Consider the following 16,887-nt stretch of genomic DNA (forward strand, 5'->3'; position numbering starts at 1 on the left):
TCCCCAACAGCCGGTTTTGTGTGACTGTTGTGGTTTAAAGGAGATTACACAAAGAAGAAAAGTTGGATTTGTATAGTAACAGGATGTTTCTGCACACACAATGGCAACTTATTTTCTGATAGAAACATAAATTGCAGATTTTAATTTCTGGTTTCTAAGAGCAGAACCCGATGAAAATGTTTCCTCTGCTGCTAAAAAAAACAACATGCGGCGACAGTATTGATCCCATCCAATGTTTTTAATTGACCACTTGTTTGGTAAAGAATATAATACAATGACAGAACTAGAATTCATAAGAACATCAATAAATATTGATTAACACGCATGGACCAGAGTCACACAGCCCGACTCCATCAACCTGCTCAGGAAATATAAAAACATATCCCAATTCAAAGGGTAATGTTCTGATGCAGCAAAACGTGGTGTTGTCGACAGGATCGAGAGTCGGGCTGTGTGTTTAAGGTCCAGAGACTCGGGCTACAAACATTCAGATTTCCTTAAAAATAGTGGAACATAAAAAGAAATAAATAAAAACCAACATCAAGAATTATAAACCGTAAGCCAATGAAGTCTGTACATCACATACAGTAGTTGGGGAGTGGTGTCAAATGGTTTTATGGTTTTGTCGAAAGGTTGTTTTTCCACAGCCGGAGGAATGAATTTACAGCATCTTACACCGGGGAACGTTGGGCTATTAATAATCGCTGGGGTGCCCTTCTAGCCTACAAAGATAAATGTACAGAAAGAAGAGCTAGAACGGTAAATGTACAAAAAACTCATGCGATTTGTTCTAAAGACTAAACCCAGGTCAGGTAACAAAACATTGAAGACAAATGCAACAACCTCATGAAAAAACTTGAGTACATCATTTTCCAAACTGATATTAGATAAACAAGTGCATAAAGTAGATTTGTATAAATTTAAGTGGTGGTTGTCTATGAAAAAATACTAAGTTGCGAGTTAAATGTTTTTTATTATGTTGCTATCCAGTTGCTAGGGCATTCTGGGTGGTTGCTAGGGAGTAGCTCAATAGAGCATTGTGTTCACAACCAGCCCAGTCTCACAAAATTACGTACCTATAGTCACATCATTTTTTGATTCTTTTCCGTGATACTGTCACGAATTTCTGCGTTTTTTGTGACCGTATCACGAATTTCTGTTTACGTGTCACTGTCACGTATTGGTTACTCAACTTTTTTTGTCTTATTTTCTTTCCATTGTCACTTCGGTTTAGGGTTAGATTTACATAAAATGACATCATTACCAAACCCAACTTTAACCCTAACGCCAGGCGACAATGGTTTAAAAATCAGTAAAACCAATACTTAAAGTGACATCCGCAACGCAAACACCAAATCTAACCCTAAACCGAAGTGACAATGGTTTGAAAATAGGACAAAACAGTTGAGTAACCAATACGTGACAGTGACACGTAAAAAGAAATTTGTGATAAGGTCATGAAAAAACCAACACATCCTCATCCCATGGCGTCAATATTTGACGCCACTTGACCATGCGTCAATATGTTACGCGGAGGGTATACCCTTCGCGTCATTTTTTGACGAACTGGGGACTTCAATACTATTAGGTACGCGAAATTAAACAGTTGTCGCCTGACATTGGGGTTAGGGATAGGTTTGGGTAGGGATGTCATTATGTAAATCTAACCCTAAACCGACGCGAAAATGGTAAGAAAATGGTACGAAAATAGGAAAGAGAATGCAACGGACTCAATAGTATTGAAGTCCCCAGTTCGTCAAAAAATGACGCGAAGGGTATACCCTCCGCGTAACATATTGACGCATGGTCAAGTGGCGTCAAATATTGACGCCATGGGGTGAGGATGGGCTGGAAAAAACACGGAAAATCATGTCAGTATCACAAAAAAATGTAGTGTTGTCGACAGGATCGAGAGTCGGGCTGTGTGTTTAAGGTCCAGAGACTCGGGCTAAAACATTTAGATTTCCTTAAAAATTGTGGAACATAAAAAGAAATAAATAAAAACAGCCAGAGGAATGAATGTACAGCATCTTACACTGAGGAATGTTGGGCTATTAAAGCAACACCAAATACTTTTTTACCTTAAATTAACATTTCCAAAAAAGTTTCAGTCGTTCATTCATTCGAAACATGGTGAACAGCACTTTCACATTTGCTTTGCAGCCCTCTATCGGCTAAAATCGCACTAAAGAAGTTTCCAACCGTTGGGTCGCAGTCCTGTATTTCGAGTGAAAACTACAAAAACTTGCTTTACGGCATACCTACAATCCAATCAGAGCCAGCTTTGCTGCAGTGGGCTAAATTATTTACGATAGTGGTAATAGACAATTCCCCTTCCAACCTCTAGGGGGAGCAAAGAGCAAAAACTCTTTAGTGTTGCTTTAATAATCCTAAACCGAAGCGACAATGGTTTGAAAATAGGACAAAACAGTTGAGTAACCAATACGTGACAGTGACACGTAAAAAGAAATTCGTGATACGGTCATGAAAAAACACGGAAATTCATGTCAGTATCACAAAAAAATGTAGTGTTGTCGACAGGATCGAGAGTCGGGCTGTGTGTTTAAGGTCCAGAGACTCGGGCTAAAACAGATTTCCTTAAAAATTTTGGAACATAAAAAGAAATAAATAAAAACAGCCAGAGGAATGAATGTACAGCATCTTACACTGAGGAATGTTGGGCTATTAAAGCAACACCAAATACTTTTTTACCTTAAATTAACATTTCCAAAAAAGTTTCAGTCGTTCATTCATTCGAAACATGGTGAACAGCACTTTCACATTTGCTTTGCAGCCCTCTATCGGCTAAAATCGCACTAAAGAAGTTTCCAACCGTTGGGTCGCAGTCCTGTATTTCGAGTGAAAACTACAAAAACTTGCTTTACGGCATACCTACAATCCAATCAGAGCCAGCTTTGCTGCAGTGGGCTAAATTATTTACGATAGTGGTAATAGACAATTCCCCTTCCAACCTCTAGGGGGAGCAAAGAGCAAAAACTCTTTAGTGTTGCTTTAATAACCCTAAACCGAAGCGACAATGGTTTGAAAATAGGACAAAACAGTTGAGTAACCAATACGTGACAATGACATGTAAAAAGAAATTTGTGATACGGTCATGAAAAAACACGGAAAATCATGACAGTATCACAAAAAAAACGTAGTGTTGTCGACAGGATCGAGAGTTGGGCTGTGTGTTTAAGGTCTAGAGACTCGGGCTACAAACATTCAGATTTCCTTAAAAATAGTGGAACATAAAAAGAAATAAATAAAAACCAACATCAAAAATTATAAACCATAAGCCAATGAAGTCTATATATCACATACAGTAGTTGGGGAGTGGTGTCAAATGGTTTTACGGTTTTGTCGAAAGGTTGCTTTTCCACAGCCGGAGGAATTAATGTACAGCATCTTACACTGAGGAATGTTGGGCTATTAGAGCAACACCAAAGGCTTTATTTTAACCTTAAAATAACGTTTGCTAAAAAGTTTCAGTCGTTCATCCACTCGAAACAGGGTGGACAGCACTTTCACATTCGCTTTGCAGCCCTCTATCAAAACCGCACTTAAGAAGTTTCCAACCGTCGGGTCGCGGTCCTGTAGTTCGAGTGAAAACTACAAAAACTTGCTTTACGGCATACCTACAATCCAATCAGAGCCAGGTTTGCTGCAGTGGGCTAAATTATTTATGGACAATTCCGCTTCCAACCTCTAGGGGGAGCAAAGAGCAAAAACTCTTTAGTGTTGCTTTAATAACCCTAAACCGAAGCGACAATGGTTTGAAAATAGGACAAAACAGTTTTGTAACCAATACGTGACAATGACACGTAAAAAGAAATTTGTGATACGGTCACGAAAAAACACGGAAATTCGTGACGGTATTACAAAAAAGAATCAAAAATGTACGTGACTATAGGTACGTAATTTCATGAGACTGGGTTATCACAACACAACGTTCATAGGTTCGATCCTAGGAACGCACATACTGATAATAATAAAAGTATCGACTGAATCAGTGGCGGTCGGTGACTTCTCTTCCAGGGGCGCGGATTCAAAATATGTGTGTTGCTCGTCATAATGTGTTGGTTGCGTCATGTGAACCATGTGCATCATGCTTCATGTCAAAATAAGTGCCTGCTGCATACGTGTCGAAAGGGTTTTTTATAAAAGAGACGCTCACGTTAACAAAATACACGCAAGACATTCACTTGTGGAGTATCTGTCGTCTCTTTTATCATAAACCCCTTCGAAGCATCTGCAGCAGGCACTTATTTTGACATCAGGCGTAATGCACATAAGTTTACACGACTGCCAAACATATATTTTAAAATGATGAGCCACATACATGACGGGCTAAATACATGTTCGAAAAACACCCTCGAAAAAGAAGTCATTGGCTGCCACTGCACTTAATGCACTGTAAGTCACTTTGGATAAAAGCATCTGCCGAATGCATAAATGCAGATGTAAAATGACTGACAGTTCATATGACTGGTGGTTGCTTTATTGCTAAGTAAAAGTAAAATTCTTGTACCTCAAAGTTCATCACCATATCCCAATATGTTCAGTGAATATGCATCATGCACGCGCCGTGACTTCTTTCTCTCTCTGTTCCTGTCTGACAGAGCTATCGTCAAAAGAGCCACCTGTCCGGCAAAGTCGGTTGTAATGATATGACACCCGGCTGAAATGGAAATTACAGATAGGATTATGTGCCAGAATATGTAAAGGGCAACCAATGTAAGCGCAATGTAGATGAAGGTTCGGGTTAAGCATATAATGCGGCTGCGACTTGAACAATGTGCCCTGCCGCTGGAGGTTGAAGTTGCTCTTTTGTTATGGTAATCCACTTCCTGACACTATCCACTCAAAGACATTTCCAGAAGACATAGATTATGTACTAAAAGTGTGAGATGTGTCAAGAAAGCAATGATAGACACAGCATTATTTCAGGGGTCGACTGCATGCAGGATCATTTTGCATATTTGTCTGTGAATAAGTCTGTTTCATAAACTCAGCTGTGAAGGGGAGGTGCAGCTGCATAACAACCTCAGGGATAGCGGCAATTAGGCAGAAAAGTCGCCATAAGAAAACCCAGACGCTGTCTCTTATGGATCTTTAGAGCGTGTGCCAACAGACAGCTGCGAACAACCTCTGTTTACAAGTTTATTTTATAATGGAGAGTCGCAATTAAGTTGCAACGTTGTCGGCCATCTGGCTTCTGTCACCAGCTTCAGCTGTAAAGAGCTATTAGTGTAAAACAGAGGTGTGCGAGGAGCTAATATGGACTGTTCAGATGTGGTTAACACAAAACATTTTCATCTGAAATTTAGATAATGCGAAATTGCATTTACTGAAAAGGGAGCTTATAGAAAAATAATGGGGTTTGGTAAGGTGAGCTCAAGTTTGTAATGCAATGTAATAACAATATTCAAAATGTTCCTTCATCTCTGCAAAACGTGAGACATTACTTAAACATGCTTGAGAAAAGATAAACTAGTTATAAAACTGCTTGTTCATACTCTATGTTCATGCATTTGTTATTGTAAACGTATAGGGAGAAACTGGGTTACGTCTGTAATCTCATGAGGGAGCCGAGAGAGAAAAAGCAAGATAAGCACAAACTGCTGCGTTAGAGAAATGAGTTTGCTCTTTTTATGTTTAAAAAACAGAGTCAGCTGTCGCTTTCCTCGTCGTAAAGCGGGACACGCACCTGGTACGAAAGCAATAACCGGTATTTCGAACCCAAAACCATCGTCCACTCTTGGGGAACATGGGGACAAATGTTGCATCTCAGCCGGCTGCTCTTTAAAGGTTTTATAATCCAGTTTCGGAAATTCACCCGTGAGATCTTTTAACATCTAACCTGTGATTTCGTGCCATCTGGATTAAGTTCGGCCCATGGGAATCTGTGCTACTTTGAGCTTTGCTAACTATGGATGTGGTGTGTGTGACCCCGAGGCTGTTAAGAGCTCTTTGTCACTGGCTCGGTCGGATGTGTCATGTATGTAGCCGAGCGCAATTGGAAAGTCTGATCGTGTCTTACTTACTCTCGGTGATGTGACCTGACAGGACAATTTCTCCGCTATGGGTGAAGGAGTCGGAGATCATGACACAGACCATTAATAACAGATGGAGCGACCACTAGCAGTAGGGGATTTTACAGCGAGACCGTTCTTGTCAAGTCACTCGAAGACAATTACTGTATGTGGGGAAAAACTCAAGGGTTGCCCACCAGCAATTGGTTAGTTAGTTTGTTAATTAGATTTTGAGATAAACTGAAAAGCAACTATTTGGGTGTAGTTTACCTTAAAGGGACACTCCACTTTTTTATTGAAAATATCATAATTTTTCTGCTCTACTAGAGTTAAACATACGATTTCTAGCGTTTTAGAATCCACTCAGCGGTAACACTTTTAGCATAGCTTACCATAATTCATTGAATCTGATTAGACCGTTAGCATCGCACTAAAAATAACCAAAAAGTTTGTATATTGTTCCTATTTAAAAATGGACTCTTCTGTAGTTACATTGTGTACTAAGACCGACAGAAAATAAAAGTTGCTGCCGTAACATGGCTGCAGCAGGCGCAACGATATTACGCAGCGCCTGAAATAGTCCCTTGCTATTGAAAGTAACCAAGGGGACTATTTTCGGTCAGTGCGTAATATCATTACGCCTGCTGCAGCCATGTTACGGCAGCAAAATCCTTGATTATTACACTAGAATGAGAGTATAGTTCCTAGCCATATCGGCCTAGAAAATCGCAACTTTAATTTTTTAGTCCACAATGTAACTACAGAAGAGTCAAGTTTTAAGGAAAAATATCCAAACTCTTTGGTTATTTTTTAGAGCGATGCTAATGGTCTAATCAGATTCAATGGATTATGCTAAGCTATGCTAAAAGTGGTAGCGTCAGACCCGGAGATCAGCTGAATGGATTCCAAAAACGTAAAAATCAAATGTTTAACTCTAGGGGAGCTGGTAAATGAGCCTATTTTCAAAAAAAGTGGAATGTCCCTTTAAAAAAAGGAAAATTAACATGAACTTATTCAGTAATTTTATTTTAAACCATTATGACTTTTTTCTTTAATGCAACAAAATGTCCTGTTGGATCTTTTGCTGACAATAAAAGTAAATGGGGACTGGCTGTCAAAACTAAACGGATAAAAGTAGCCCTATGAATTTCATTTTTATAAATGTTGAATTTCCTTTCATGCTCTACAGAAAAACTCAAAAGTCAAGATTTAAAAACAACACAAAGTTAAAATAATAATAATATTATTAAGCTGAGCTCTTTTAAAACAATGACAAGTCAACCAGTTTGGAACAATGAGAATGAACACCACTCCTCTCAACTTAAAACACATCTATACTCAGAAATACTGTAAAAATCAGGGTTAGCGACATCAAAACAATCAAGAAATCCTTTTTAGGAGAAGCACCTCTTGATCATTTTGATACAATCCCGCGTTTCGAAACCAAATACGATATTTACATCAAGTACCGACCCACCCTCTCTATTAATGCTTATGTAAAAATACATAAACAGTTAAGAGTGTTTTCTACGTTCAAGGTACGAAAATTTTTCCTGTGGTCTGAAGGATCCACTAAAATGAAATGAAACATTACCAGATAAAGAAAATGAGTTAAGAGCCAAAAAACATAATTTTCATAGTCCTTGTGTGAGGTCCAGCAGTGCGCCCCCTGTGACCATACGGGGGTAGACTGACCCAGATACGGAGGGGAAAGGGTGAAAGGTTGGTGTCAGAGATAAGGAGATTTGGTGAAAGGCTGTTGGGAAAGGATGTTTTGATTTGCAGGTACGGGCAAGGGGATTATTTGGTTAGAAATGGCCATGACCCTCCTGTTGACCTCGATGACCCCCTGATCCGTGCCTCTTGTGCTTTCTGCGCTCGTGGTGGGATTTGTGGTGATGGCGTCTGTAGCGGTGAGATCTTCGTGCTGAGGACAAAGAAAGCAAACAGAGGTTATAAGCAGGAATCTCTGGACTTTCTGAATGGATTTTATAAAATGTGTACAGCAGATTAAAACTTATGCTCCTACTATGTACCATTTAGGTACAGATATGTATACAATTGGTACCAATATGTAGGAACTAATATAAACTCTTTAGGTGCAGAGGTGTACGGTGCTGCCCCCGTAACAGCTAGGGATCATTTCTGACCATTTTCAGACTGTGTAATGGTAAAATACTTTCTATCCAAGTGTAAAAAAGTCTTTATACGATGTCAATACTACTCTAATTCCACGTTACTTACATTTCGTACAAATGATCTTGGGTCGGTCCCATTTGCCATTGGCGCGGCATTTGGTGGTAGGGATATGGCGCTGGAGGAAACCATCGGCGCACTGGTATCGCACCACGGAGTGTATGTCATAGTGCGAACGCTTCCGACCAATCATAAAGGCGTTGTCCACAGTGGGCGGAGCTCCACACAGAACTGTGAAGACAATTTAGGATCATGCTGAAATTTAGTTATTCGCAATATTTGTATATAATATAATATAAATAGCAATTAGTAGTGAAATGTAATTGTACATGCGGTTACACAATTTGACATGCATATAGAAAAAGTTTCAGGTTTCATTTAAATATTGCAATAATTGATTTATGAAGCATGAGTACACTGCAAAAAACGACTTTCTTACTTAGTATTTTTGTCTTGTTTTTAGTAGAAATATAAAAAAATTCTTAAATCAAGATCTATTTTCTTGATGAGTAAAATGAGTTTAGTTTTTAGACAAAAACTATACAATTTAAGTGATTTTGTGCTTAAAACAAGCAAAATTATTTGCCAATGGGGTGAGAAAATGTTGCTTAAATTAAGTGTTTAAGAAAAAGAATTTTTTCTCACCCCATTGGCAGATATTTTTGCTTGTTTTAAGTTTAAATTTACTTAAATTGTATATTATTTGTCTATAAACTAGACTTATTTTCTTAGGTCATTTTGCTCATCAAGAAAAAGCTTCTTAATTTAGTAATTATAATATACTATACGAAGTAAGAAAGTAATTTTTGCACTGCAAAAAAATGATAATAAGTCTAGTTTTTAGACCAAAAATATCAAAATTAAGTGATTTTGTGCATAATAAAGCAAAAAAATCTACCAATGGGGTAAGCGATTTTTTTCTTGAATTAAGTGTTTAAGAAAAATTTTCAAGATTTTTTTGCTTACCCCATTGGCAGATTTTTTTGAATTTTTGAAAAAAATTATTAGTATTTTTGTCTTGTTTTCAGTAAAAATATCTAAAAATTCTTCAATTAAGATGCTTTTTCTTGATAAGCAAAATGAACTTTCTTGATGAAGAAAATAAGTCTAGTTTTAGAGGCTGTTTACACTTGGCATTAACATGCGTTTTCATCGATCGGATCACAAGTGGACGACGTTAATGCCAGGTGTAAACGTTGTTCAAAACGTTTTGAACGCATCCACTTTCGACCACTTTCAACCACATCCAGAGGTAGTCGAAACCACTTTCTATCGGATCGCTTTGGAGTTGCGGAACGCAATGTGGTTGAATGTGTTCGAACAGCCACACGCAACCGCCTTCTCTCCGCCGATTTATCTAATCTGAGGTATTAAACACAAGTTTTACATCTTTTTTTGACTTCTGGCGTGAACATACGGTGAACAGCGCTATTTTTAGCCTTTCATTGATAAAACTACTGCGGGTGTTCTCCGTAGTTTCGTTTTGAAAGCGTGAAAGTTGCGCGATCCTATTTCATCAATTGCGCTGAAAATTCAGAGAAAGCTCCAACATACACACGTACAAAACACTGTGCAGCATGTTTACTTGCTAAACAAGCAGCGCTGCCTTCGACTTAATATTAGTTTGCATCCATATAAACTCATAATTACTCCCACTCACGTTTGAATGACAGTAGAGAGACTCGCCCACCGTCTCACGGACCGTCCCCTCACAGTATTTAGGACAGAAGTGGTTGAAAGTGGACAAAAGAGACGGATTTAAATACCAGGTGTAAACGTAATGTGTCTCTATCGTCCACTTGTGATCCGATCGAGATGTGAAAACACATCTTAATACCAAGTGTAAACAGCCCCTTAGATAAAAAATATCAAATTCAAGTGATTTTGTGCATAAAACAAACAAACAAAAAAACTGCTGATTTTATGCACAAAATCACTTAAATTTGATATTTTTGGACTAAAAACTAGACTTATTTTCTTGGGTCGTTTTGCTCATCAAGAAAAAGCATCTTAATTTTAGAATATTTAGATATTTTAACTACAAACAAGACAAAAATACTAAGAATTTTTTTCTTGGAAATATTTTTTTGCAGTGTGCAGTGTATCACTGCAAAAAATGATTTTCCAGAAAAAAAATTCTTAGTATTTTTGCCTTGTTTTCAGTAAAATATCTAAAAATTCTTCAATTAAGATGCTTTTTCTTGATGAGCAAAATGACCTTTCTTGATGAAGAAAATAAGTCTAATTTTAGATCAAAAATATCAAATTCAAGTGATATTGTGCATAAAATAAGCAAAAAAATCTGCCAATGGGGTAAGCAAAAAATCTTTAACATTTTTCTTAAACACTAAATTCAAGAAAAATTTGCTTACCCCATTGGCAGATTTTTTTGCTTGTTTTATGCACAAAATCACTTAAATTTGATATTTTGGTCTAAAAACTAGACTTATTTTCTTGGGTCGTTTTGCTCATCAAGAAAAAGCATCTTAATTTAAGAATGTTTTGATATTTTTACTGAAAACAAGACAAAAATACTAAGATTTTTTTTCTTGAAAATCATTTTTTGCAGTGTAGCAGAGCATATTATTCTTTTGTTTAGGTATAATTTAGGTATTATATATTATATTATTTTAATTTGATTTGTTTTGTAATTGCTATTTGTGCAATTTGTACAGACACATACTGTACACAAACACTATCTGAAGTAAATTAAGTTTTGTTGTAGCTGCATTATTTGGGTTTAATCAGCCACTTAAATCAAGAGAAACAGATGCACGAATATGAAATTAAAACTATACAAAACTGGCTGTGAGTCTTGTTTCCATGGGAATAGTAAATTAGATTGATGGATCTCATTTAAGGATGGGGTCCAAAGACAGTCTGGCTTTAAAATACAATTGTGAAACCCGTCTCTAGGCACATCTTACATGGAGTGTAATAAATAGAGAGTGCAGTCCCTGGCCAATTCTAATTTGACTCTTAAGTGCCATAGCCCAGTGACAGAACAGCACAGGTCTGCCGCACTGACATTTATCTAATTAACCAGATTCAATGAGCTTTTTTATTGCAATTCCATTTCCCACCTTTAGGTGGCACCATTGTAGCTAAAACTCAGTGCATCACTTGGATACAGAATATGTAACCTCAGTCTTTTTCTTGCGGTTGGCCAGTACTGTAAATACCGCAGGGAACCAATCAGTGGCTCGGGCACAAACAATTAGAGCCTGCGGCATGCAGCTCCCTGTCCACAGTGTTACGCTCAGACGCTTTCAACAACAAAGCTATGATCCATGGCCGCTCACCACATCTCACAGCAGCTTGTTCACTTGGAGCAAGATGTAAAGTTGACCTGTGATCAGTGAGTGGTTAATGTCTTTACTCCGACACAGACTTTATGACCTTGGGATTTTAACTGTTCCCTTTCACATAAGTTTTGTTTTACTGTATGAAGCCATCCAAGGAAGCTGTGCCATTAAAGTAGTTCACCCAAAAATGAAATATTTGTCATTATTAACTCCCCCTCATGCTGTTGCAAACTCGTATGCTATTGCTTTTTTTTGGAACACAATAATGGATTTGAAAAATCTGTATGCAGCTCTCAATACAGCATGTGAGCTTTATTTGATGAGACAATATTTCATAACATTTTTCATCAATTGTATAATTCTTTGGTGAGCTGTTACTCAAGAACCACTGTGTAAACAGATCATTAAACCAGATTATGAAGTAAATTTGTGAACCGAGTCATTAAGTCAATTCGTGAACCGGGGTTTATTGAGTCAATTAGAGAACCAAATCATTGAGTGAATCTGTGAAACGGATTTAGTCAACACAAGAACCGGGTCATTGAGTCAATTTGTAAACCTGATCATTGAGTCAATTCGTGAACAAGATCATTGAATCAATTTGAGAACGGGTTTATTGAGTCAGCATCGCGAATCGGATCATTGATTCAATTTGTGAACCTGACCGTTGAGTCAATTCGACAGCCGGATTACTAAGTCAGTCCGAGAACCGGATCATTAAGTGAATTCGGGAACTTGATCATTAAGTCAACTCGACAACTGGATCACTGAGTCAATTTGTAAAATTGGAACATTGAGTCACATGGATAACCGAATCATTGACTCAATTTGTGAAATGGATCATTGAGTCAACTCGAGAACCGGATCATTGATTAATTTCGTGAACAGGGCCATTAAGTCAACTTGACAAGTGGGTCACTGAGTCAATTTTATAAAATGGATCATTGAGTCAATTCAGGAACCGGACCATTAAGTCAACTCGAAAACCGGATCACTGAGTCAATTTGTAAAATGTATCATTGAGTCGATTAGATCACCAGGTCATAGAGTCAAGTCGAGAACTGAATCTTTGAGTCAATTCGTAAAAATTGATCATTGAGTCAACTTAAGCACTGGGTCACTGAGTCAACACGACAAGCAGATCATAGAGTCAATTCAACAACCAGATCAATGAGTCAGCTCGAGAACCGGATCATTAATTCAATTCGCGAACCTGGCCATTGAGTCAACTTGACAAGCGGATCACTGAGTCAATTTGTAAAATGGATCATGGAGTCAGTTAGATCAGTGGTTTTCAAACTGGGGGCCAGGGCCCCCAGGGGGGCCGCAAGATGGTGCCAGGGGGGCCACAGTTTTATGACATTTTATGAAATACATTAATTTATCATGAATTCTGTGTAATTAAACCTAAAAAAAAAATAAGGTTACTAACCAAAAGCACTACTTTTTTGTATAATGTAATGTTTTTTTTATTAAAATTTTGAGTTTTAGAACAATTTTTGTCACAAATTTTCTTTGGGGGGCCGCGAAAGGAATGCACCGTACACAAGGGGGGCCGCACGCTGGAAAAGTTTGGGAACCACTGAGTTAGATAACCGGTTTGTAGATTTAATTCAAGAACTGGATATTTGAGTCAATTCGTGAAATTGATCATTGAGTCATCTCACAAAACAGGATCACAGAGTGACTCGATAACCGAATCACTGAGTCAGCTCGAGAACCGGATCATTCATTCAATTAGTGAACCTGGCCATTGAGTCAACTTGACAACTGGATCACTGAGTCAATTTGTAAAAATGATCATTGAGTCAATTAAATAACCAGATTATAGAGTCAATTGGAGAACTGGATATTTGAGTCAATTCGTGAAGTTTGTAAATTTGTGAACCGGAGTCAGTTTGAGAACTGGAACATTGAGTCAATTCAAGAACCTCAAAATTGATTCAATTTGAGAACAGGGTCATTGAGTCAAGTTGACAAGCGGATCACTGAGTCAATTTGTAAAATGGATCATGGAGTCAGTTAGATAACCAGATCTTAGAGTTAATTCAAGAACTGGATATTTGAGTCAATTCGTGAAATTGATCATTGAGTCATCTCACAAAACAGGATCACAGAGTGACTCGATCACCGGATCACTGAGTCAGCTCGAGAACCGAATCACTGAGTCAGCTCGAGAACCGGATCATTGATACAATTCGCTAACCTGGCCATTGAGTCAACTTGACAACCGAATTACTAAGCCAGTTCGAGAACCGGATCATTGAGTCAATTCAGGAACCAGATCATTAAGTCAACTCGAGAACTGGATCACTTAGTCAATTTGTAAAATTGATGATTGATTCAATTAGATAACCAGATCATAGAGTCAATTCGATAACTGGATCATTAAGTAAACTCAAGAACCGAGTCACTGAGTAAACTCCTCAATGAGTCAATTTGAGAACCGAACCATTGAGTCAGCTCGAGAACGGATCATTGAATCAATTCGTGAACCGGACCATTGAGTCAGCTCGAGAACTGGATCATTGAGTCAGAACCAATCACTATGTCAATCTGAGTACCGGATCACGTCAGTTCATGAGCTGGATCAAAAAGAATTGAAGTGATTAAAATTCTTCCTTTTAAGTTCCACAGTAAAAAAATAAAAAACAGCATACAGCATCAGAATGACACAAAGGTAAGTGAACAATAGCAGTATATTCGTACTGCTGTATTTTTCGAGTGAACTATTCCTTTACCCTCTATGTAGAAATCAACCCCAACTTTAGTTTCAATTCTGCTGAGAAACTGCAGGTTATCTGTCACATTGAATGGGCAGGAATTGTCACCTAATCAGCCCATCGTGGACTGATGAGTGCTCTTATACGCCCACCCCCGCAGCCTCCTATATGGTCCTGATCTGTCTGGATAGAAAGACTGCTGACCTTCTGTGTTAAGGACAGCAGTCAAATGTCACATTTATAAGTTCCCTGTCCTCAGAGATCTTCCTCAATCCGAACAAGCCAAACTCACAGTCGACAATAAATCATAAATACATAACTCACATGAAATCGATACTCACACACTCAGGCTGTACACTCAGTGACCCAAAAAGTATTTGGACACTTAAGCCGCGATGAAAAATGTATGAATGTCACTGCATTAGACAATATCACACCCAGTGGCATCCGCAAACAAATGATCCAAGACCTCTCTGGATTTTCATTGGTTAGTTGTTCATATCCTAATTCCACGTACAGCTGGTTACGCAAAGTATTTAAAGTGACTGTTCACAATTTCACAGTTTTGTTCATCTGAAAGCAAGCGATGTAGTTTGTCATAGAGTTATCATACACTGTAAAAAATAAATTGTTGGCTCAATGAATTATTTTTTAGTAACTAGTTCCACAGAAATTTTACGTTCACTCAATTTCTGACTCCAAAGTGTTACCTGGATTGATGTTTTTTAGTTGGCCCAATTTTGACTCAAATATAAAAAAGTATGTTTGCTCAACTAGCTTTATAGTTCATTCAACTAAAATGTTTTAATCAGTCGAATCTTTAAAAACTTACAGCAAAGACTCTGTCAATTAAATTTTAAGTATTTACTCAATGTTTTATGTGTTACTTCAATTAATATTTATTATTTGGGAATACTTAATAAACTTTTTAAAATTATTTATCAAATAATTTATGCTGGTGTTGTTAACAAATAATTAACTTCAGTCACATAAAAACAAAAGCTTTATTCACTTATCATACAGACTGAACATACAGAATTAAGTCTTCTCTAAATAGAAGGCATAAAACAGTCCAAAAGCACTCCAAAATCAGTCAGAACATCTGCAGGGCCATTTAGGAGAACTTCTTTCACCATGTATCCCTCTCTGCCTCTCTCCACATCATCACCGCTCTGGTTTGATAAACAGAGGAATATAAATACATACATAAAAACATGTTTAATATAATAAAGCTTGACGGTGAAAGACTTTATACCCTAAAATTGCCAAATTTCCCTCAGACATCACACGTAATTGAATTAAACACTATTGGGCGGTTTTCTCGAACAGGACTTATCACTGACTAAAATACTGACATCTCTTAACATATGAGTGCTATTCTTTTGTCTCAAAATGCACGCCAGTATTGTATTTTATAAGGTTTGTTTGTAAAAATGTCCCAATTATAATTAAGACGGAGTAATAAACCCTGTCCGGTAATCTTAACTAAAATAGCTCCACTTTAACTCGGACACATAACATAACACACCTTTATATAACTTATATCTTTACAAAAACGTCGAGTATTTGCGTCTTTGCCAATTAATAGAGTCTAAAATTAACATTTATTTACAAACACTTACCTGACGTGAACTTGAGGAAACGGCTGTTGACTTGTGTCATGTGAATCAGTAAGTGATTTAGGCTGTTAGGTGCGGATTGATCTCAGATGAAATGACCTGTGTTCCAGTCCAGATCCTTCCGAGTTAAGACATTTTAAATTAAAAACTCACGCACATACTGTACATACATACACACGCGCGCGCGAGCGGGTCGCACGTACGCGCGCGCGCACACGGGTACACACACGGGTATATTTAGAAGTTTTATTTAAGATTGTTATGATATTGGGACTATTTCTCCACCCGCTCCTTCAGCTCTGAAGTTCAAATTCGCATGCAGTCCGGTTATAACGAATGTAAAAGATATGAAACATCACTCAACAGCAATATCAATTAAGTGCAATCCTAAAATATGATTTAAAACATAACCCATTCATTGTTAAGTATGAGAAATTAAAATGAATTAAATCACGTTTAAACGCCACAGAGATATCAGAGCCAGCAGTCGATTTCTGATGCGCTTGCCGAGGCGAGGCTGCGCTGGGCGGGGTGTGAGCACTTAAGCGCCGATGATTTTCTGGAGCTCATATGGAGCTCATATGGAGCTCCGTCCGAAAGTGTCCGAGCACATTTTTAAATAGACGCTATCTTTATTAACCGACCGCACATTTAAACTTTAAGCACATACATTCACGCCTGAACAACTCTTACAATTACATTTTGTGACCAAATAACAGTAATATTAGGAGAATTTTGTTGTCAGGAAACAAAGCTGCAAAGTCCACATATTTACCTGATTTGTCTTAATTAGTTCAGTCAACATTAGCCATTCTGAATGTTGACTGGAATTGAAAATAACCATTCATTTAATGTTTTAAACACAGATTTATCTAGACTTAAAATAATATGTCTTCTCAACTAGCTCAAACAAAAAAATTGGTTTAACTTATATATTTTTGCCCGTCCAACATTTCATTAATTGGATTTTTTACAGTGTATTGATCTGACAGATCAGATCGCCTCAGGA

The 16,887-nt window shown here is 37.6% G+C and overlaps 1 protein-coding gene across 1 annotated transcript in view; it reads right to left on the reverse strand.

Moving 5' to 3' along the window:
- Positions 1-6,893: 6,893 nt before the first annotated feature.
- ncanb (neurocan b) overlaps positions 6,894-16,887 on the reverse strand; it is a 202,654-nt gene continuing 192,660 nt past the window's right edge. Inside the window, exons 14-15 of the mRNA XM_065246007.2 lie at positions 8,280-8,462; positions 6,894-7,962 (exon numbers count right to left, since the gene is read on the reverse strand). Of these exons, the coding sequence (XP_065102079.1) occupies positions 7,844-7,962; positions 8,280-8,462 (302 nt within the window). The 3' untranslated portion in view covers positions 6,894-7,843. The remainder of the gene's footprint in view (positions 7,963-8,279; positions 8,463-16,887) is intronic.

This window comes from Paramisgurnus dabryanus, chromosome 24 (genome assembly GCF_030506205.2).
Source record: "Paramisgurnus dabryanus chromosome 24, PD_genome_1.1, whole genome shotgun sequence".
In the NCBI taxonomy this organism is placed as follows: domain Eukaryota; kingdom Metazoa; phylum Chordata; class Actinopteri; order Cypriniformes; family Cobitidae; genus Paramisgurnus; species Paramisgurnus dabryanus.